This window comes from Phaenicophaeus curvirostris, chromosome 1, assembly GCF_032191515.1.
Source record: "Phaenicophaeus curvirostris isolate KB17595 chromosome 1, BPBGC_Pcur_1.0, whole genome shotgun sequence".
Taxonomy (NCBI): domain Eukaryota; kingdom Metazoa; phylum Chordata; class Aves; order Cuculiformes; family Cuculidae; genus Phaenicophaeus; species Phaenicophaeus curvirostris.
In genome coordinates, this window is record NC_091392.1 from 84497453 (window position 1) to 84518539 (window position 21087).

At 43.7% G+C, this 21087-nt stretch overlaps 1 protein-coding gene across 3 annotated transcripts; it reads right to left on the reverse strand.

The window, feature by feature from the left end:
• Nucleotides 1-1040: 1040 nt before the first annotated feature.
• Nucleotides 1041-13829, reverse strand: LOC138725445 (3 beta-hydroxysteroid dehydrogenase/Delta 5-->4-isomerase-like). Of its 3 annotated transcripts, none has more exons than XM_069866380.1 (4): nucleotides 13683-13829; nucleotides 13193-13415; nucleotides 7118-7282; nucleotides 1041-2018 (listed from the first exon to the last, which is right to left on the reverse strand). In XM_069866380.1, exons 2-4 carry the CDS (start codon nucleotides 13344-13346, stop codon nucleotides 1204-1206), a joined length of 1134 nt encoding a protein of 377 aa, XP_069722481.1. In that variant the 5' UTR covers nucleotides 13347-13415; nucleotides 13683-13829; the 3' UTR covers nucleotides 1041-1203. The 3 variants fall into 3 exon arrangements, with proteins under 3 accessions (XP_069722481.1, XP_069722497.1, XP_069722489.1); XM_069866396.1 differs by having other exon boundaries at nucleotides 13645-13723; XM_069866388.1 differs by having other exon boundaries at nucleotides 13547-13685.
• Nucleotides 13830-21087: the final 7258 nt, after the last annotated feature.

Sequence of the window (21087 nt, forward strand, 5' to 3'; positions counted from 1 at the left end):
TAAAATGTTACTAAAGACAATAGTAATATAGTAATATTTGTAATGGGACAATCTAACGTCTAGGACACTTAATAATCAAGCTCAACACAGATCACAATCTGCCTACACCTTGAGAAATGTGATTTATTTACATTAGTACAGAGTCAGGTAAAATGTTTCTATTCACACCATCCTAAACAGAACAGAGAAATTACCATCTTGCAGAGCTGTTTTCAGGAAGTGAGCAAACATTTGTTCAGATAAGTTCTACATTTTTGGCCCAAAAGTCAAGTTACACATTTTACATAAACTCACATGGCCTTCAGGAAAGCACAGGGACAGCACAGCTAAAGCAAGCCTTTGTTCCTTGCTGAAATCTGGAAATAGCATGATTTTTTCCTGCACTGCTTATTTTTCCTCAGTGTTCACAAATGTCTTGACTCTGCAATGGAAACTCTTCAGTGAACAAAGCCATCCTGCAATATTTTTCTCCTTATCATCTCGTTGAATCTGTTCTTCTCACCACTCGTCAGATTTATTGCAAAACTGGTAACTAGGAAAATGAGACTGGATGAAGAACTCTTCACTTGACCAAATCTTACCCTTCTCTCCCTTCACACACCAGCCTAACTAAAACTATGCTGCACTAATATTGTACTTTTGGCCTCACAATGCTTACAGTGCCCAAATTTATTCTCAAGCTTGACTGTCAGATGAATGGCATGTGAAACTGGACTATACTCTTGAAAAAGTGAGTAAGGTTTGTAACAGCTTTTGCAAACATGTGCCTTCTACCTTGCTTCGTGTTTGGCAAGAGCAGAATGAGTAGGGTGTGAGTAGGACATTATCTGTAAAGTGTAAGCATAGTTCTAGGACGAACTGTGCTTTACAAAACCTTTAATGGACGCATGGAATGAAAAGAAGGGCTGATGTGTTCCCATAAAGGACAGTATAGAGTCTTACTAAAATAGCGTCTTCATGCTGCACATAAAGAAATGGATCAGTACTACAGTAAAGCTGGTTCTGATCAGTGTGTACTCAACAAACAAAGGAACATTTCGCTTTTTCTTATTCTGAATTGGGGCGAGGGGGAGGTGTTGATGAGGGGGCTGTTACACTAAGTCTTCATTTAAATATTTTGTAGTTTGCTGCGCTGCCGTTCAACCAGCTCCCCTCTGGCTCCTGGCCCTGCTCGTTTAGCCAGCCCTCTCCTCCTCTTAAGACTTAGACGGTCTCGATTTGCAAGTACTCCCTTCTCTGTGGGACAATGGAGGCAAGCCACTGACCAGTGGACTGCTTGGCTGCTTCCCACGTGTAGCGGGGTGTGTAGCCAAAATCCTTCTGTGCCTTTTTATAAGAGAAGGTGAACGGGGTATTCAGTAGAGTGACCAGGTGGCGGTTGGTGGAGGGGATGTATCTGACAAAGGGCCTGAGCAAGAAGCTCACGATCTCCAGCAGCAGCGAGAAGTAATACAACATCGTCAGAGGCATGGGGAGCCTGGGCTCAATTGCAAACCCCAGGTCCTTGGTCAGCTCGTAATTTAGATCTGCATAGCTCATAGGAGGAGTGTCATCTGAGATGTAGTAGAACTGCCCCCTGATGTTCTTGGCCTTCTGTGGAACCTGCAGGGCTTTGGCTGCCTGCACATGTGCCCAGGCAATGTTTCCCACGTACACGGGGTTCACCAGAGCCTCCTTTCTGGAGAAGCGCAGGTAGACATTTTTGTTTAACAGACACTTATCCAAATGACCTTGAAGAAATGGGCATCCTTCTCCAAAAATGTACATTGATCTTAGGGCGCAAGTCATCAGTGTGCCACCATCCTTCAATACCTGGCCATCTGCTTTCAGCACAGAATTCTCTGCCAGTCTCTTAGTCTGGGCATAAGGAAATTTTGGTACGCTCACATAAACTGTATCTTCATTACCATTGAAAACAGGGTCACCTTTGCTGTTTGGGCCTGTCACTTCTATGGTACTGGTGTATATGAAGTGCTGGACGTTACAGCGGACACATACCTCCAGCAGTAGCTGAGTACCTTCAAAAAAGAAACAAGCAAGTCAGTCTAGAACTCTCCAAGCAGGAAAAAGTGGGATTTTTATATCAGAAACAGCATGTCTTGCCTGAGCTTGGCTGGAAGAATCCTGTTCTGAACTGGGCAGCATTTTCAATGAAAGCGAACCTACCTTACATCTGTATTTAAGTGGTGTCAGTGCACCCAATTGAGTTAAACAAGGATGAACACTTGGTCTTAATTGCATGGTGTGGGAGGTTTTTTATGTCAAGAGTCATATTTTGGTCTTGCTTAGGTTAGCATGGATACTGACCACAGATTCAGGGGCTTGTGCCTGCTGGTTCGATTGACTTGGCTTAAGGCTGAGAACCTTCAGAGGCTGCTCTTCTCATTAGGTACCATCCATCCTGTGTGCTGCAGCCCCTGCTTTCTAGGCTTGAGGATGCTCTTGGGTGGTTTGCTAAGCAGGGACAGCATTAATGTGGGGTTTGCTCTAAAAGCAGCTTCACCCAGTGGGAATCACTTTCCAGCTGGCTTTAGAGGAGGGCTTGAAGGGAAAGCTGTCAGAACAATGCATGATACCATGTTGCCAAAGAGCAATGTGCAGTGAGCAAAATGATGCTTGTGTATATATGCCTCTTTTTTCAGCATATTCTGGGTTTTACTTGCAGTGATACAGGATTTCTTACTTTTAAAATCCTGTCATAATACTTTCATTGAGGAGAGCAGAGGTAAATTGGAAAGTTCAAGGTGTTTCAAGTAGCAAGAGGGTTAAGCTAGGAAAGCATATTCAAGGGGAGTGTAATTATTTTAATAAACTGTGATGTTTTAATGGCAAGTAGGCTCTTTTTTCTTCTGAGTTTTGAGGCAAAACAAGCCTTATTTGTTGTGTATGGTGCAATGACAGGGAGTATATATAAAAGAGCCAGTGACTTCAGAACAGAAGATACAACTCAAAGACATTTGAAAATGTCTTTGGCAAAGGAACATTAAACCAAAATGACTAATATGATCTCAGGCCTAAGGGTGTGACCTAAAATCAAGGGGATAAAGTCAAACAGTACAGTGAGGGACATAAACGATCTAAGAAGTCTGCTTGGTCTGTTACAACAGCTAACGGCAGCAGAGTACGGAGCAGGCTAGCATTGCTAAATATTTAATGAATAAGTTCAGAGGATTGAGAAATACCAGTAGCAAAACATAGACCCATTAATGAGTGGGAGATGGGAAGAATTCTTGAACTGAATATTGTTAGGGCAACAAATTAATTTTTTTCAAGCTTGAATAAGAAGGAAGTTGAAACAAATGGAAAGTAAACCTGGGTGGCGCTTTAAGAAACACTAAAGAAGTGCAAAGAAAAAAGCTTACACAGCCAGGACTAAGTCTAAATTCACATGAAAAGTGAGTTCATGCAAGTCACTATGTTTAGGTGAAACACAAGACAGAGTCATCTGGAAAATTAATTAATTAAAAATATACTACGTTAAAAAATAGTATCTTAATTCCTGCCATCAATGATGTTTAGAAAGTGAGGGAAAGTAATAAAGAGCAGAAGGGCTAGATAAAATCAACTGAGATAGCATGTTTTAAAAAAGGCAAACATAAAATTATCTTGGCCATTCGTATCTGTTCAAGATCAATTTAATCCAAATAAAATGTGTTTTATTTGCAAATCAAAGTTAAGTGTAAAAATTAAAAGGTTCTTATAATAATGGGAATTTGGACACCTTTCACATAGCATGTAATAAAGTAAATCTTCCATGAAACAGGTCTCCAAGTTTTGCTCGCACACAAAGCCCTTCTGGCTGAGGATTTGAGTCACAGAGGGTACTTTTGTTTGGATTATACTTAATTAATTCCTTAATTCCCCTCCTTCTAAAAAATGGCTTCTCTTCAGATATTTTTGCTCTGTGGCATCGTATGGCATGTGAAGCAGGGGGAAATCCTGCACCATGGGAAGTTTAACCCGTTTTGTGAACATGCACATCTAATTCCTTGACATATTTGTATTGACAGGCTGAGAGAGCTGGGCTTGTATAGCCTAGAGAGGAGAAGAGAAGGCTCTGAGGAGACCTTATACAGCCTTCCAGTACTGAAAGGGGCTACAGGAAAGCTGGGGAGGGGCTCTGTATCAGGGAGTGCAGGAAGAGAACAAAGGGGACTGGCTTAAAGCTGAAAAAGGGGAGTTTTAGATGAGACATTAGGAAGAAATGTTTTCCTATGAGGGTGGTGAGACACTGGCCCAGGTTGCCCAGAGACGTCCTGGCTGCCCCATCCCTGGAGGTGTTTGAGGCCAGGTTGGATGGGGCTTTGAGCAACCTGATCCAGTGGGAGTTGTCCCAGACCATGGCAGGGGGGTTGGAACTGAAGGACCTTTAAGGTCTCTTCTGACCCAAACCATTCTATGATGCTATGATTCTATGATTCTGTCATGAGTTCTGTTTTCTAGGAAAAAAAAGGCTTTCATCCTCCAAGTCTGTGAAGTACATAGCAGTGTCTTGTCTGGTCAGAAAGCCGGAAGAGCATCAGAACAGAAATGGTGGGAAGGAGGGAAGAAGAATGCAGTATTTACTGTCCTTGGGGTCAGTTTGATCTAGGAGCAGGACTAGGGTATATTTTCATTCTACCAGATGTTATAATCTAACCCTCACCTGCCCAGTGGTCTTATTTCACCCATAGGCAGTCTCCACTGGAGGTGGATCTGAAATAATTATGAAAGCCTAGGTATTTTTTGCTTAAGTCTAACCTGCAAAATGAATGATGGGGTAGATTAAAATAAACTCTCTATCACTGACTCCGGCTCAGAGTTAGAGCCCTTTCTGCTTTTGGGGCATTTTAATATTTGTTCAGGTTTTTTTGTTGTTTTGGGGTTTTCTCCCCTATGGATTCAGGCAACACATTCTGGTGTGAAGAACAGATTGTAGCAGGAGTATGGTCACAAAGACAGAGCTTTACAAATCCTCTTTCTGAACTACCACCCTGGATATTCATTTTTCATACTACCTAATGCAGAGGTTTACAGGAACTTGCCCTTCTGTGCTCCCTTCCTGGCAAGGACCTAAGAAGCTGCCCGTTGGGCTCTAATTTGTGGCCAGTGTCAATTTATGGCTTCGTCTGAGCAGAAATGAAAGGGTCTTGAAGCTGAATGTAAAGGCCATGAGCCAGGCGAAAACAACCCAAATGCCATCCTACTGTTTATAAGGTGCATATAAGAGATGACTTGACTACAAAAAACCGTCTTACTCTGAACACTGGTGAGTAGCCAGTAACATTGAAAGTGGTGCCTGTAGAAATATGCTCCTTATTTTTCTGTGAAGATGCCCTCTATCTGTAGCAGAGAGGAACAAAGAACCAGGAAAACTCTTCATATAAATAAAGAACATCTTCCCCAAATCTTCCCCAGGCAGCTGAAGCAACACAGACAGAGAGGTGAGTGTGCATATAGGTTAGGCAGTACCAGTTCTCTGAAAGGCATAGAGGGGTTTGAGATCACAGGGAGGGATATGAGTTTGTTCTTTTAGGAAATATATTTAAATTTCCTGGCAGGTGATGCCTTACAGGCTATTTCTAAGCCAAAGCTTTCCCCTTCATCTGATCTTTTAATGAAGAGCAGGGGCTTCTTAGTAGAAAGAGAGAGCTAATCATGAAGTAAAAAGTCACTGAAACCCTTCCCTCCCATAGCCTTGAGTTTGTTGGGGGATCTGAACAGGCTGGACTGCTGGGCTGAGACCAATGGCATGAGGTTTAACAAGGCCAAATGCCGGGTCCTGCACTTGGGGCACAACAACCCTGTGCAGTGCTACAGACTAGGAGAAGTCTGTCTAGAAAGCTGCCTGGAGGAGAAGGACCTGGGGGCGTTGGTTGACAGCGACTGAACATGAGCCAGCAGTGTGCCCAGGTGGCCAAGAAGGCCAATGGCATCTTGGCTTGGATCAGAAACGGTGTGACCAGCAGGTCCAGGGAGGTTATTCTCCCTCTGTACTCGGCACTGGTGAGACTGCTCCTCAAATCCTGTGTTCAGGTCTGGGCCCCTCACCACAAGAAGGATGTTGAGGCTCTGGAGCGAGTCCAGAGAAGAGCAACGAAGCTGGTGAAGGGGCTGGAGAGCAGGTCTTACGAGGAACAGCTGAGAGAGCTGGGGTTGTTTAGGCTGGAGAAGAGGAGGCTGAGGGGAGACCTCATTGCTCTCTACAACTACCTGAAAGGAGGTTGTAGAGAGGAGGGTGCTGGCCTCTTCTCCCAAGTGACAGGGGACAGGTCGAGAGGGAATGGCCTCAAGCTCTGCCAGGGGAGGTTTAGGCTTGACATCAGGAAAATATTTTTTATGGATAGGGTCACTGGACACTGGAACAGGCTGCCCAGGGAGGTGGTTGATTCACCTTCCCTGGAGGTGTTCAAGGGATGGGTGGATGAGACGCTGAGGGGCATGGTTTAGTGTTTGATAGGAATGGTTGGACTCGATGATCCAGTGGGTCTTTTCCAACGTGGTGGTTCTGTGATTCTGTAATTCTGTGATTTTTAATAGTAATTTTAAGGTGGGAGGGCATGTGCTTATCTGAACTCATTCATGCACATGAAAACATAGTGAGAGGAAAAGGAGAAGACGAGGAAGGAAAAGAACACAAAGCAGAGAGCCTGGCCTGGTATGTTAGCAGTGCTAGTGTGCTGTAATTGGCAGCCAAAGACTGCAACGATTGTAAAAATTCAAAAATGTACACAGGCACTTATGCTATAATACCGGGTGAGGGAGAATAAGAACAAATTTTTCTCATTGGGATGAGAAACCTCCTGCATTGGGAATTCAGAGGTCCACTGGGTATGGGATTATGTCCATCCCTACTGAAGGCAGAGCATGTGTAACTGTCAGGATAGGCATATGTGAATGCTGACAAGAGTAAATGATCCTGCTGTGCCTTGCAGTGGAAGACTGGTGCATGCTGGGTGTGGAGAGTGACAGAGCTGCATGGGGCTGCACATGTGTATGCTTTGCACTCAATTGCATGTCTGTACATGATGCAGCAAACTGGACTGATCTGGCTCAAAACTAGGTGTTCCCTTTCCTGAGCAGATGATGATTAATACAGAATAGACATGGGTTTGAGAAAGGTTCTTCACCCACTCACCTGTCACATTCACTTCCCAGAGCAGCTGCTTCTCTACGAGGCCCAAGGTGTCAATGATGGAAGCCGTGTGGATGATGAGGGAGACCCCCTGACAGGCACGGTGCAGGAACATCACGTCTCGGATGTCCCCTTCCAGGATTTTCACCTCAGTCTTACCCTGGAACTCTGCAAGGGCAGCAAAATACAAAACAGGAGACCTTAGAGGCATCCTAAGAAGAGCTCGGAAAGGAGCAGCGAAGGGCTGTGTGGATGCTGACACCGTGCCTGAGAGGTGCTGAGTGCTCGGGCACTGGAGCGATATTTTAAGGCTGGCTTGCAAAACAGAAGGCAATTTCCAATGGCAATATTGTCAAGTGCTAATTACAGTGCTACAGAAGTCTATATTGCATTACTTACTGTATTTTTTGAGCCAATATTCAATGTGCTTCCTTCTTTTCTTTTTTTTTTAAGAGGAACTGTTAGCAAGGGCCTGAAGCTTTCTTCAGGTGTTACTGTTTTAAAGTTCACAGGGGAAGCTTTAGCTGTGCGTGTTCTGGTGACTGGCTATTTATAAAAGTGTTAACCCAAGTATACTGAAAATCCATGCACGGCATGCTCCCATCTTCAAGCTGATGAATGATCTCTCTCCATTCACAGCATGTGTGCACAAAGCTGTGTTCACACCTATTTTCTGCCCCTTGACCTTGCCCGCAGTGCGGCTCTTCTAATGCATTGCTTACAGTTCTGACATTTTTTTTTTATGCACCTTAGCCAGGGCTTAATGTGCCTCTACATCCAGCTCTGGCTGTGTTTCAGCATCTGTGCAGTGGGGTCATTTTTAGCAAGCACATCTTTCTGGTCCAAATCCGAACTCTCAAGGCTGCTCTCCTGAGCTACCTCAGTCCTGACCTGCCTTAACTCCTGCTTTTTAAGCCCATTCCCTCCACAACAGCTTATGTGTGTGACCCTGGTGCAGTCCTAGGTTTTAGAGCCATCCTTCCTTAAATTTTACTGAGCAGAAGCACGTAAATACAGCCTGGAACTAAACTAACAAAACCAATCCAACACAGGCTGATTGCCTGGAGGGATTTATAGTTGAAGGTGACACTGCTGTCCTGGGTAGTCTGCTGGCTGCAGCTATGCCATGGGAGAGGAGAGAACTTTCTTAGCATGACTTACAGCTTTTTAGGATGTGGTGTCATTACAACTCTTGTGAGCCTCTGCTGTGGATCTGCTGAAGGGCTGTTCATGCACAGTTACCAGGAAGAGACTCTGCAGCACAGGCAAAATCTGTCTTCTTCCAGCATGATTAAATGCCCATGTCAGATAAGAGAAAAGTGTGATTAATTTATACAGCTTTTAACCACAGCTGTGACTGAAACGCTGTGTAGCCCAGTGCTTTGTCATTGGCTCCAAAGCAGGCAGTGTTTCATCCCATATCTTTAGTGGAGAAACACTAAGCAAGACAGCTGCTGGAATCTACAAATGAGTGGGAGTATCTTTCTAAATGGGTTTATCTCACTATCTCTACAGGACACTAGAATGTAATCCTGTATTAATTTAACAATTATTCTAATGCCACAGGCTTGCGGGTCTTCTTTTTTTCCATCACAGTCACTTGGTCTGAGATGTGAAATGGGAGACTAAATGTTCAACAGTTACAAAACTGCTACTAAATCTAGCATTATTGCTATCACAGCACAGTCACTGCCACATGATTGCTTATGATTTTTTAAATTTTTTTTTAACAGTGCATCCATTTTCTAGGGCTCCATTTCCTGAAGGTTTACACTGACCTCTACTTGTATGGATGTAGAAATGTCAGGCTATGGAGCTAGGCTTTTTGTTAAGCACCTGGCAGTTGGCTTTGCTCTATCAAGCATTAGCTCTTTGTACAGCCCTTACGTTTTTGTTCTCTGTGAGTAATGCTTTGTGGGGTTGCAGTAACCCAAAGGACTGAAAAAACTTGGCCAGGTGGCCAAGAAGGCCAATGGCATCTTGGCTTGTATCAGAAACGGTGTGACCAGCAGGTCCAGGGAGGTTATTCTCCCTCTGTACTCGGCACTGGTGAGACCACTCCTCAAATCCTGTGTTCAGGTCTGGGCCCCTCACCACAAGAAGGATGTTGAGGCTCTGGAGCGAGTCCAGAGAAGAGCAATGAGGGGCTGGTGAGGGGGCTGGAGAACAGGCCTTATGAGGGGCAGCAGAGAGGTGGGGTTATTTAGCCTGGAGAAGAGGAGGCTGAGGGGAGACCTCATTGTTCTCCACAACTACCTGAAAGGAGTTTGTGGAGAGGAGGGTGCTGGCCTCTTCTCCCAAGTGACAGGGGACAGGACAAGAGGGAATGGCCTCAAGCTCCACCAGGGGAGATTCAGGCTGGACATTAGGAAAAAATTTTTCACAGAAAGGGTCATTGGGCACTGGAACAGGCTGCCCAGGGAGCTGGTTGAGTCACCTTCACTGGAGGGGTTAAAAAGACAGATGGATGAGGTGCTGAGGGACATGGTTTAGTGTTTGATAGAAATGGTTGGACTCGATGATCCAGTGGGTCTTTTCCAACCTAGTGATTCTATGATTCTACGATTTTATGATTCTATGAAATACATGAGCTTTCACAATGTAAATTCAGACATGTGTCCACTTCAGAGCGGTTGCTGTGCCTAGGCAGGAGTAAGGAAAATGCAAATTTATACACATGCAGTTGGTAGTTGATATCAGTCACTGGAAAACTGTTGTCTAGCTGCTTTGTACCTTTTTCAGCTTAGAATTTAAGTTACATGTGTGTGATACAAGGCAGGAAAGCTTCTCCTCCATTCTACCTTACTCAGCAGAAGTTGCCCTGGTAAGTATAGTATGGGCCTTGTTTACTTTAGCAGCATCAGCTAGATGTCAAGAGTCAGCAGATTGAGCCTGTTTTGCTCTGAGGGAAGAGGAAAACTACAGGTGATCTTGGAAGCAGGGAGAAAACAGAGGAAAGTGTTTTCAGTCTGAGGTAGACAGCTGATAGAAATTTGATTTCCATCTGCACAAACCATTGCCCAGGCATCAAAAAAGCATGTAGGTCAGGTGGAAGGGGAGGGAGAGAAGTTGTTCAACTCAGTTCTCTATTTTTGGAATTTCTATTCAAGCAAACAGCAGTGTCTATGGGACTTTACTTGAATTTCTTCATGCTCTTTTATAGGGCTCCTAGCAGCTGTGAGGTGGATGATGGGAAAAAGCACTCCTCATGAGAGATCTCCACTTTCCTTATTAACTGGATGGTTCACTAAAATGGCCTACTTCGTGTACTCATAGGAGAAAATTTAAAATTGCGTGTAATTTTCATTTACAAAGGAAAGCAACTTATTTGCTTCTTTAGCCCAGGAAAGCGAAGATGTTTATTCTGTTCCAATTCCAGCTACTGTGATATTCTGCTGCTACCCTGCCTTTCTGTTTTGAATGCAGTGATAAAGGCAGATGAATTTCTGCAACATGGGGCAAAAAAAGGAAGGAGAAAGTTTTTCCAGAGTAGGAACTTTCCTCCAGGAAAAACCCTGGGGAAAAAAAAAAGCAGCGCTTTCTCCCTCTACTTTCCTTCTACTTTGAAGTGGTACTGGGTTAGCAGTGTAAAACCACTGAATGCTCCAGCATCACATGATCTAGCTAAAAAATTATATGTGTGGGTGGGGGTGGATGAGACAAAGGGGACTCAATGCTTTGAAATGGTGAATATTCCTCCTGAGAACAACCTATGAGTTTCCAACTTTTCCAGAAATGCCAATGCAATAGCGAACAAAATAAAAAATAGAAAAATTAAAAATAAAAGAAAGAAAGGAATTGCATGAGTGGAAGCACAGGAAAGGCAGCAAGATAAATTTGAAGTGGGTATGGGAGGTAGGAAACCTAAGGCACCAAACTACCATGTTCAAAGTGACATTCATTCTCAACCACACAGTGTAAGTGGGTAGACTCCAGCTCACAGTACTTGACGTTGACTGGATCATTCTGGACTCCCTAGGGCTGTGGAAGACCACAAATGCCACTGTTTTACACAGACTGAGTGTGATGCTCAAGATCTCAGCGGAAAACTTGCTTGGATGGAAGAGGAATGTCCCTGAGCGCCTCCTGGCACAAATAGCTGTAACTTCAATGTACTCCTGTGTCTTACAACCCACTGCCCAGACTCTGCAAAGATACTACAAGTACATAGTGTTAAGAGCTCAGTGAGAAAGAAAACCACTCAGCTCTGCTCCCAGCTGTTGAAGAAATCCAAACAACATATGCCAGTGAATAAAAGGCCCTGCAGTAAAAATAATGCAGGTTAGAAGGCTCCAGCTTTCCTGTTTTTGCAGCAGCCTTGCATTTTTAATAGGAGTCACTGTGCTACAGAAGAGCATGAAAGGGAATGGCAGGAAAATATTTCAGACAGTCCCAAGCACAAGCACTGGCAGGGTGCTTGAAGAGATGTAGTTACAGAGGCTGATACAGCCAGAGGGATTGCCAGTCAAAAGGCAGGAGCTCGAGGCCATTCAAACACATCTGAAATGCCAGCCTGTTGTTCCTACTACGTGTTCGGGTGTGGGCAAACCTGCTGATACCTGATTTTTCCTTTCCTTCTGTGCTGTTCAGATAGGCAGCAGGAATGGTGCAAAAACAGGAGAAGGAGTGTTTGGGTGGAGTGTTCAGTGGAGGAAGAGGGAGGATATGGAAACAGGGCATAGAGCTTTCCTATGAACAGAAAGGGAACAGGGAAACGTTTTGCTGCAGCTCAGTCAAGACTTCACTCAGTCATTTTCACTCCCCAGGAAGCTCTGTTATCCTCACAAAGCTCTCATAGCCTGAAGCAGCACAGACAGTTCTGTTGCTGCCCTGCTGCATCAGTGCTAAGCCACACACGCTCCTGTTGCTGCAAGGGCTTCAGCCTCTGATGCAGGCGCAGGTTTTGTCACTGTGGGAACTGCCTGGGAATCAGAACAGGAAGGCTGCTGCAAGGCTCAAGGGCATCTAGCAAATCCTCGGTGAAATTCTGAATGAGATTTAATGAGGAGGAAGTCCAAGTTGTATAAAACCATCCTAACGGCTTGTGCAATTTGCACCAGATTTAAGGTGCACCGTTACTATTCTTTGAAGACATTTAAATGCTTTGTAGAAAAATCATGACTCTTTACAAATTGTATGGGGATGTTCAATAAGGGTTCCTGTATAGTTGCCTTTACAGAGGAAGAATAGTCTTAATGTTAACGTGTGATGGAGGAAAGCACTGTCCAATAAATGTGAGGCAGGGACTTAAGAACTTGATTGAATTTATGTTCCTGTGTGTCTTTTATAGATATGCTCAGGATCCCTTTAAATGGGATATAGAAAATATTATACTCTGAGCTGCTTTCCTCACCACAGACTGTTTCTGATGCTGGGCATAAAACTCATTTGTGCTGTCTCCAGTCCCTTCAAGAAGCCAGGGTCTTGAATTGCCCCTTGCAAATGGGTCCTGTCTTTTCTGCGTATAGACAAAAAGATTTCTGCTCTCCAGGCAACTGGGGATTAATATAATTAATTATATTAACAATAACAACAAATTTTTAAGATACCTCATCACAGCTCTCAGGCATAAGTTCACTATTAACCAAACTAATCACAGGTTCAAGAAAACCATTAGTATTTGCACCCACAACTTTGCCGCTGCCATCTGGTCTACTACATCAGGTCCCAGGATAGTATGCTCTGGGTTACTGCACACACAAAGTCCTCACTAGCATAGCAATGTTTGCTTTTTCCTTCTCCACTAAGCAGAAGTGTGAGATTTTTGCACTAATTTTGCTCTGTGGGTTGTGATGTAATACAAGTCAGATCGAAGGCAGCCTGTTTACTGCATGAACAGTATATACATCTCTATTCCAATCTAGAGAAGCCTCAGGCTTGGCAACAAAACCTCTTGCTTTCATGTTTTACATCCAATTTCTGTGCTGGAGGGAGAGAGAAGGATAAAGCAAGACTTGATTGAAATAAAACATCTATCTACAAAGCTGTTTTGGATGAGAGGTAGAAATTTCCAAGCGATCTACATGAGACAACATCATATATACCCATAACACACAGTCTTCACAAGACGATACTTACTTTCAAATCTCATGAGTGCTTCATTGCTAAAGGCTTTGTCCAGCAGTCGGATCTCAGCCAGCGGCTCCTCTTCTTCCATCAGCAACTGCACAATCCTCTGGCCAAGAAATCCTCCTGCTCCTGTCACCAGACAGCTTACCCCAGCCAGGGACATTGCTCTGGCTTGCTCCTCAGTAGCAAACTGGCTCTCCCGTGAGCTTAGCCTGGCTGGTTCACCTCCTGCCTGAGGAAATGAACACATGACATCAACCTCTGGAGTTGTTATAAATCAAAGGGTGTTACCAGGAGGTGACACAATTAGGAAAAAAACCAAGCAACCCTACATTAAACAACAATTTTTAAAGAATTCCTTACTTTTGCTAGCTATTCCTATTTAGAAGCAGCCTATGCGTTTTTTCCATGCAAAGTAAAAACTATTCACAAACTATGACACACAAAAGAAACCAAGAAACCTGAGAATACTCAAAATCAACTTCAATGCTAAACAAACCCCACAAATGTCTGCCTCAATCCTTGGTTCCAGCTCTCCCAGCACTCAAAAGACTGTGGGGAATTTTGTGTGTATTTATATACCACAGAGCTCTCCCTCAGTCATTATGCTTTCCCTCCCTCTCACGTGCCTCCTTTGCTGCAAATGGATGTAGTGCTTCCACCCCTCCCCTCTGAAAGATAAAGACTCTGGATGCAGTGAGATCTGGATGCCTGGCTAGATGTGGTCCTGTGTGCCTGAATCCTCAGAGGTTAAACTCTCAATCTGACATTTCTCTGTAGCTGCACTTCCTTGTGCAATACAGTATTAATATCCACGTTGAGAGCATTAACATTAAATGTAAATAGCAGGAGTAGCCATTGATAGCTGTTTGAGAGGTGGACTTTTCTGCTATAGGCTTTTTGAGCACTTGGATCTCCATTATAGCATGGGTTTCTCCCTCTGCGCAAGACTGAAAACTAACCTCTGGGATAATTTGTATTTGTTCAGTACCCTGGAGGCATTCAAAGTGATGAAATGGTTTAATGTATAGACCAGTTAAATTAAAGAGGCTGGAAAAAAAGATCCATCTGTGAAATGTCCAGTGTGAGAGTACATAGTGAAAATAAGACTGTGGCTAGTTGTTACTGCCTTTGCAGTGAACACTGTCATTCCTTTTCACATTTCCAAAATACAGGGAACCTGCCCAGCTATCTCCCCCCAGGGTTTCACTCCGGTTCTAGCAAAACTCTTTTCTACTGTGAGAACAGTGCAGGGCTTAGGCATTAGCCGGAATCTCACAACACCTGCCCTGCTTTCCCAGGTCTTTATGTAGTGACACACTGGCTGGAGCTGTATTTCCCTCTCTCCTAAACAGGGATAGGCAGAAATCCCTGCAGAAGCAAGATGTTGAATAGGTAGCCACCTTAAGTTAGGTGTGCCACTATGTGACGATATAAAGAAGGCCAGCAACACAAATAATTAGACTGAAATCACTGGAGAGGGGATCACTGATATCAGGCACTTGTGATCATGCAACTAACTCCAGAACTCCATTTTTCATTCTGTAGTCATGAGTTTTGTTCACTCATTAAAGAGAGACCTGGAGGAAAGCCATAGAAGCAGCACCTCCACACTGTTACTTTTTTAGAGCAAAGCTAGGCCTGCAATTGACAGCAGGAAAGCAAAACCATTTCTGTTCCATAAGAAAAGAGTTTCTAGCTGACATGATATTTTGGCAACTGTTTTAATCACAGCATCCTTGAAAAAAAACTTCCCTTGCCCTAACAACGTCTAAAAAAGCTGTTATCAGTGCTTCTTTCCTTGACTTTTCTTATACAGGACCTTGACTTTGCATGTTCTTATCAGGAGCTGCTGCAAATTAATTTTGTGCAGCACATGTATTTTTCAAGGAAAAATAACTAATGCCTGTCGGTTGCTGTAACCAATATTCTCCAAAACAGTGCTTCCTATTTACTGTTGGAAAAGAAATAAAATCCCTCAGAGACGCATTGTGTAATAAAAACAGACAAAACAAGATGCTTCTTAGGATACAAACTATTTTCCTGCACCAAGCTTTCCTATTAGAATGTCCATGTTTAGGAGGGATAATGCTTTAAATGAGACTACGAATGCTGCATAGGCGTCTGTAGGGAAATCTGTTGCTGTTGTGCCTTTGTCCTTCTAGGCACTACTGGGACAAATGCTTGGCATAGTTTGAGGGAATTTTATACATTGCTACATAGCAGCCTTCATTTGGACTGCCACTTGTGGATGTTAGGGATCAGAAAACAGAAGTTTGCTTAGTTCAAGGACCGAACCACTGGTGCTTCCTGCAGTCTCACCTGAAGAGAACATTTTCACCTTCTGTTTCTTCTTGATTCTGCTGTGTGGGGTCCTCTGTGCTGCAAACAAGACTGGCTGTGGTGTTCCCTGAAGGACACATGGGCAGGTGCTGGATTGGGCTACATGTCCCAGGAAGCTGTCAATGAGCAAGGAGGCCAGAGCACACCAGGAACAACTTGAAGAAATTCAAAGCTATTGCACAGACATAGGATTTGCAGTCCAAACCATAATTCATCAGCATCTAAAAAGTTTACCAGGTCTGCATTCTGTGCCAAGGCATTCATTTTTTAACTACGTTGTCATCTTTGCCTTGACTTTATCATAAAATGAGGCCTTCACTATCTGTTATTCTGCTGACATCCACAGAGATGGATGGTAGAATGGGCTGCGTGTCATTTTTATTGCTTTTATCATTTATTTATCATTTTTGAAAATCAGAGCTTGCCAGTTTTGCCTTGTGTTGGAGAATGGCTATACATGGAAGAAGTGCCTCGCTTAGTACTTGTGCAATCCACTATGTGCAATCACCCTTGCGTCCATAATTCTCTGGTCTCAGGAACAGTGTTGATCCTCCAGCTTTATTACTGCTTACTGTGACAGAGATACTTCAGGGAAATGGATGGTTGGCGTTTAAGAGAACACATTTTCTTAGCATTGTCATAAGGAGAAAAAGGGAGGGCATGTAGTGTAGATGAGAAGACAGCAAGAGAGAAATAGTGAAAGGAAAACTGAGAACAAACTGAAACATGGCACTGGAATAAATAAATATTTTCCTGTCTCTTCTGGTTACACATTGACAAGAAGCAGCAAGACTTAAATAATAAGCTTTTGGACAGCTGTGCTAAATCAAGCTCTGAATAAACACAACTTCTCCCAGTGGGGAAAAGTTTTAAGACACTTTAACCAAGGTATGAAGTCAAGCACCTTAAAAGGCCTCAATGATTCTGTGTATTCAAACCTGACAAAGAAAATATTTCCTATTTGACTAGTACCAAAATTCTTTTGGTAAAAGGGAGAAAGTGATTGTAAACTTTTATTGCGTGATCTCTAAGATCAGAAAGACTTAGTTGTAATGTTCTTTGCTATATTAGACAGTATATGAGTTGGGCAATTAACTAGAAACACATATTTAGTCTAATTTTCCCCTTAGTTTTAGGTTGAACTGTGTTTCCTCAAATGAAATTGATGAGTCAATTATGTATGTAAAGGTTCTCAAAATTTACACCATATGCCAAAGGAAAATGTTTAAATTTTGATCCATTTTGTAGATAAACTACTCTTGCAAATAAACTAATTCCATGTCCCTGCTGTATTCCCCAGGGATGTTGGGAGGCAGCAGGATTTGATTAGTGCTTAACCCACATGTTTACAATCTCCTTGGGCTCCGTTTTTTTTGAGAGATATGACCTTGCTTGCGTTTCTATCAGAGGTTTTCACAACAAACAGAAAGCAGGACTGAGTGTAGAAAGGCGGCATAAGACTTCAGTATGCATTGGCACAAGCTTGATGCAGATCACAGAAAACATCCAAACTTTTGGATGGAAAATTGTAGGATAGGCTTGATTGATAGACTCTCAGGCTGCTTAAACCCTGTAAGTTCTTATTTTAAGCTCACTCATCAATAGCTTTCTTTTTTCCCCCAGAAAATTCTTTCTGTAGCCTTTTTCACACATCTTTGCAACACCACGGAAGTGGTCAACACACCAGTATGGCAGGGTACAGATCTCAAGTGCAGCTCCTATTTTATGGTTCTGTGATGTCTTTCAACTATTTAGACTGAAAGGAGACTCTGGAGGTTTCTGACCCAATCTCTTCTCAAACCAGAGACAAACTAGACGAGGTTGCTCAGGACCTTGCCCAGTCTCCATTTCTAAAGATGGAGATTTCACAAACCCTCTGTTGCAGCACCTAACCACCTTCATGGTGATTTTTTCCCCACTAATTTGTAACTGGAATTTTCTTCATTGCAACTTGTGCCCCTTGCCTTTCACTCTTTTGCTGCACACATCTGAGAAGTGGGACAGTATCTTCTGTTTTTTCTTCAACCGAGTAGTAAAAGATAGCATTGTGATCCTCCACCTCCATCTGCCTTCAGCCTTCTCAGGACTGAGCACACCCTGCTGTCCCAGTCTCTCTTCTTGCACGTCCTTGAAGTCCATCAAAGTATGCAATGTCACATTATTCCTCAGTCTTATCTGTTGGGCTCTCAGTCTGCCAGCAAGGTTTGTTATTACTGGAACAGAAAAGAAGGACTCCATGTGAAGGCCTCTGGATGATCACTGCAGACACTGTTATCTCTTCAAGAAATTTGGGTCTAAACAAAGGGAGCTAACAGGGATAGTTCCTTTCTTCAGCCTCCATAAGGTCAATTTAAAGCAGGGCTTACGAAGAAGGTCACTTCTTGATGGCATGGCCCTACACATGCCAGGGGACTTGGCACCAGAAGAGCCACCAGTCACAAAGCCAGCTGCAACAGGGGGTCTGAACCACTGTGAGCTGGCTCTTTGCTCAGAAGTGATACTCTGCTGTGGGCAGCAGGTTACCCTGGACACCTCAGCTGAAGAGCAGCTTTATCACTTGCCCCCAGGACACACATACCTGGTTCTGCAGTGGGACCCCTTTGGTACTGATCACTGTGGCATGATACTCCCACAAACCTGACAGTGAAAATCTTCCCTTCCCCGAACTCCCTATTTGTACTTTAAGGGAATTACAGTAGTATTACAGTAACTGTTGATATTCCTGTTTGGTTCTCAAATCCCCTTGGCCCTGGAGGAGAGAGGATGGCAGAGGACAGTACACACACAGACCTGAAGTCTGCTTGGTATATTGAACGAGACCTGTACAAAGATGAAACCACAATATGTTAGCACTTGGCATTTGATCACCACTGTACATTTTGTTCACTGGCTGCACAAGTAGGAAAGGCCTGAAGAAGGTTTAGCAGAAAACAAGTGAAAAAGCCAGGACCTCAGACCAGAACTCTGTTCCCTGTTCCTGAGATTTCTTTAAATTTAACAATATTCATTTGAAACCCATATGAGCTGTGCTTTATTTTACTTTTATGGAATATCAAACCAATAACTATGGATTCAGATGATACTGTTGGCATAAGTCAGCTGCAGACTATTCATGGGAACAGGAAGAAAATCTAATTAAGTTTATTTTTATTGATGTGTGGAACATTTAAAAGATTGGAAGTGTCGGAGGTGAAGAGTGACAGTCTTCATTTTTAATCTTGAGCACTGTAAGGGATTTTTAATCCAGGCTCCCCTTCTGTATCATCACCAGCCTTCAGACAGTGCACAGGAAGAATGCCAGGGAGCAGGCTGAACAACCCAAGTGCACAGGCATTGCCTTGGTTTTGTGATACATGCTGGCCTGAAAAGGGAAAAGGGGCTAGGAGGATGTTTTAGATCATTGCATCACGTAGAAAAATTGTATGGTTGTAAAGGTCCAGCATCAAGAGACAGGGCTGGAGAACAAGTATTTCATCTTTGTGATGCTGCTCATTCCAAATGCCTTAAGTCCTGGGCCCATGCAGACCTTAATCTCTCATGCCTCTTCAAAACCAGCTCCAGGTGTACTGCACTAAGCATCCACATCACAGGAGCTGCCAACTGGTGGCCTCTGCAGACATTTCTGGTTTAGGATGTTATTTTGTCGTATACAACAGTTCCACAGAAGAGCTTGACCAAAGGCTGCTATTTGTCGGGCTGCCCTTTAGTAGAGTTCATGTGACCTTCAGCTCCACCTGCCCTCCTATCCTCCATCTCCCAGCGTCAGTGCCATAGGGAAAACAGAGAAGGTGAGTTACGTGCTGTTTCTTCCCAAATCATAAAATAAACTATTGTGCTTATTTTCATAATATGGCACTGGCTTTCCTTCAAAACAGGTTTCCATCTCATTCTACTCAACAACAGTGTGAATGAAGCCACACAAATCAGCTCAGCAGTGCAGATAATTTTCATCATGGTTGTTCTAGCTCCAGCAGGCAACTGTGAGTTTCTTAAGGTGGCTTTTCTCCTTGAAAGATTCCCTTCAAAATTGTAACGATATTCTCTCCAGCACTTTGTTTTGTTGGCTTTAAATGAAAGCTGTGATGCTTGAGTCTGAAGTGAGAGGTTTCTCCAATTCGGCAGGGCAACCTTGAGCAGCACCTCTTCTCCAAGGAGCACAGACTGCTGTGAGGAGGAGCATGAGCAGACCAGCCATGCCATGCATGTAACATTGAGAGAGTCTGACTGCAAGCAAACGGTATCTAAGTGAAATGCAGGTGAGAAATGGATGATTTTTCAGTACCTAGATTTCTGCAGTCAAAATGGTTTTCTTTCAGTGAATTAGACTGTAGAATAAGGAGCAAAGGCCTTGATGATCATCATTCAGGGAGACAGAGCACCTAAATTTCATGGAAATAGAGCTTAAGAGAAGTGTTCCCACCTAATCACTGTCTCCATCTCCATTTCACAGCATCATCTCCAGAGGAGAACAGGTACATTCAGGCACCTGCTAACTCACACTGCCTGCTAATGGCAATAAAAGCAGCTGGCTACCCCATGGAAAGGCACAGTCCTGAGCCACGTAAGTGCTTCACTGCCTCAAGCTAGTCACTGGCAATGACTCACCTACTGTGACTTCTCCTCTTCCCTCCCCACAGCTCCTAAAAGCCCGGTATCTAGGTCTTCTGGAGGACCCAGAATCAGGTCTCAAAAAATCCAAATGCTCAGTGGGAAGTCACTGAGAGGTATCAGAACCAGCATGTTGGAAATCCTGCTCCTCTCTAGAGCTTAGCTAGATAATTCGAGTGTGCCAGCAAGTACCTTCAGCTACTGCCATTTCCATAAGTCAGAAGTCTCTCTTCTAGCATGTTCAGGACCTAATGAGTCTCATTTTGTTCTTCTAAGATACTTGCAAAGGAGCAAAGGAGATGTTGCTGCATCCACCTTGTACACCAGAAGCCAGTGGGGAACTTGCTCAGCAGGAAATGAGGTAGCACATATGGCTAAAACAGCACCTCTTCCCTGCCAGGAGGGAGCCTTGACCAGAGAAGTTCAAAGGTGGTTTCCTGGGAGGGGAGCTGGCATTTTCTTGTTAAAACTTGGTCACATAGTACTCCAGATCCACAAAACTAGGGATAGGTAACCACATGTCCCTGCCTGGCAGTGACTACTAATTCCTAGGTGAAGTAATGACCTCATGACCCCACCTTCACCCTCATACACAGGGCAACCTCAATCACTAGCTTACAAAGCATCACTCTTCTGTGCTTGCAGCCCCTTCTTGGTGCTTTTACTGAACCGAACCACATCTCCAAGGTGAGGAAGGAGGTGCCCTAATCAAGGATGCCCATGCCTGGTGCTTAGAGCAGTGCAGTTTGCAGGAGACGACCATCCAAGGTTGTCTTTTGCCAGGTATTCAAAGTACTCCACCCAAAGAGAAGAATACCTGGCTTCTTCAGCCTGATTAACTCATGCAGGAGGGCGTGAGCTGCTCAGAGAAGGCCCAGTTGAACCATCTGGAACACTTATGTCAAAGAACAGAGCATGGAGAGAACATTCTGCAGGGTGAGGCAAAAGTTGAG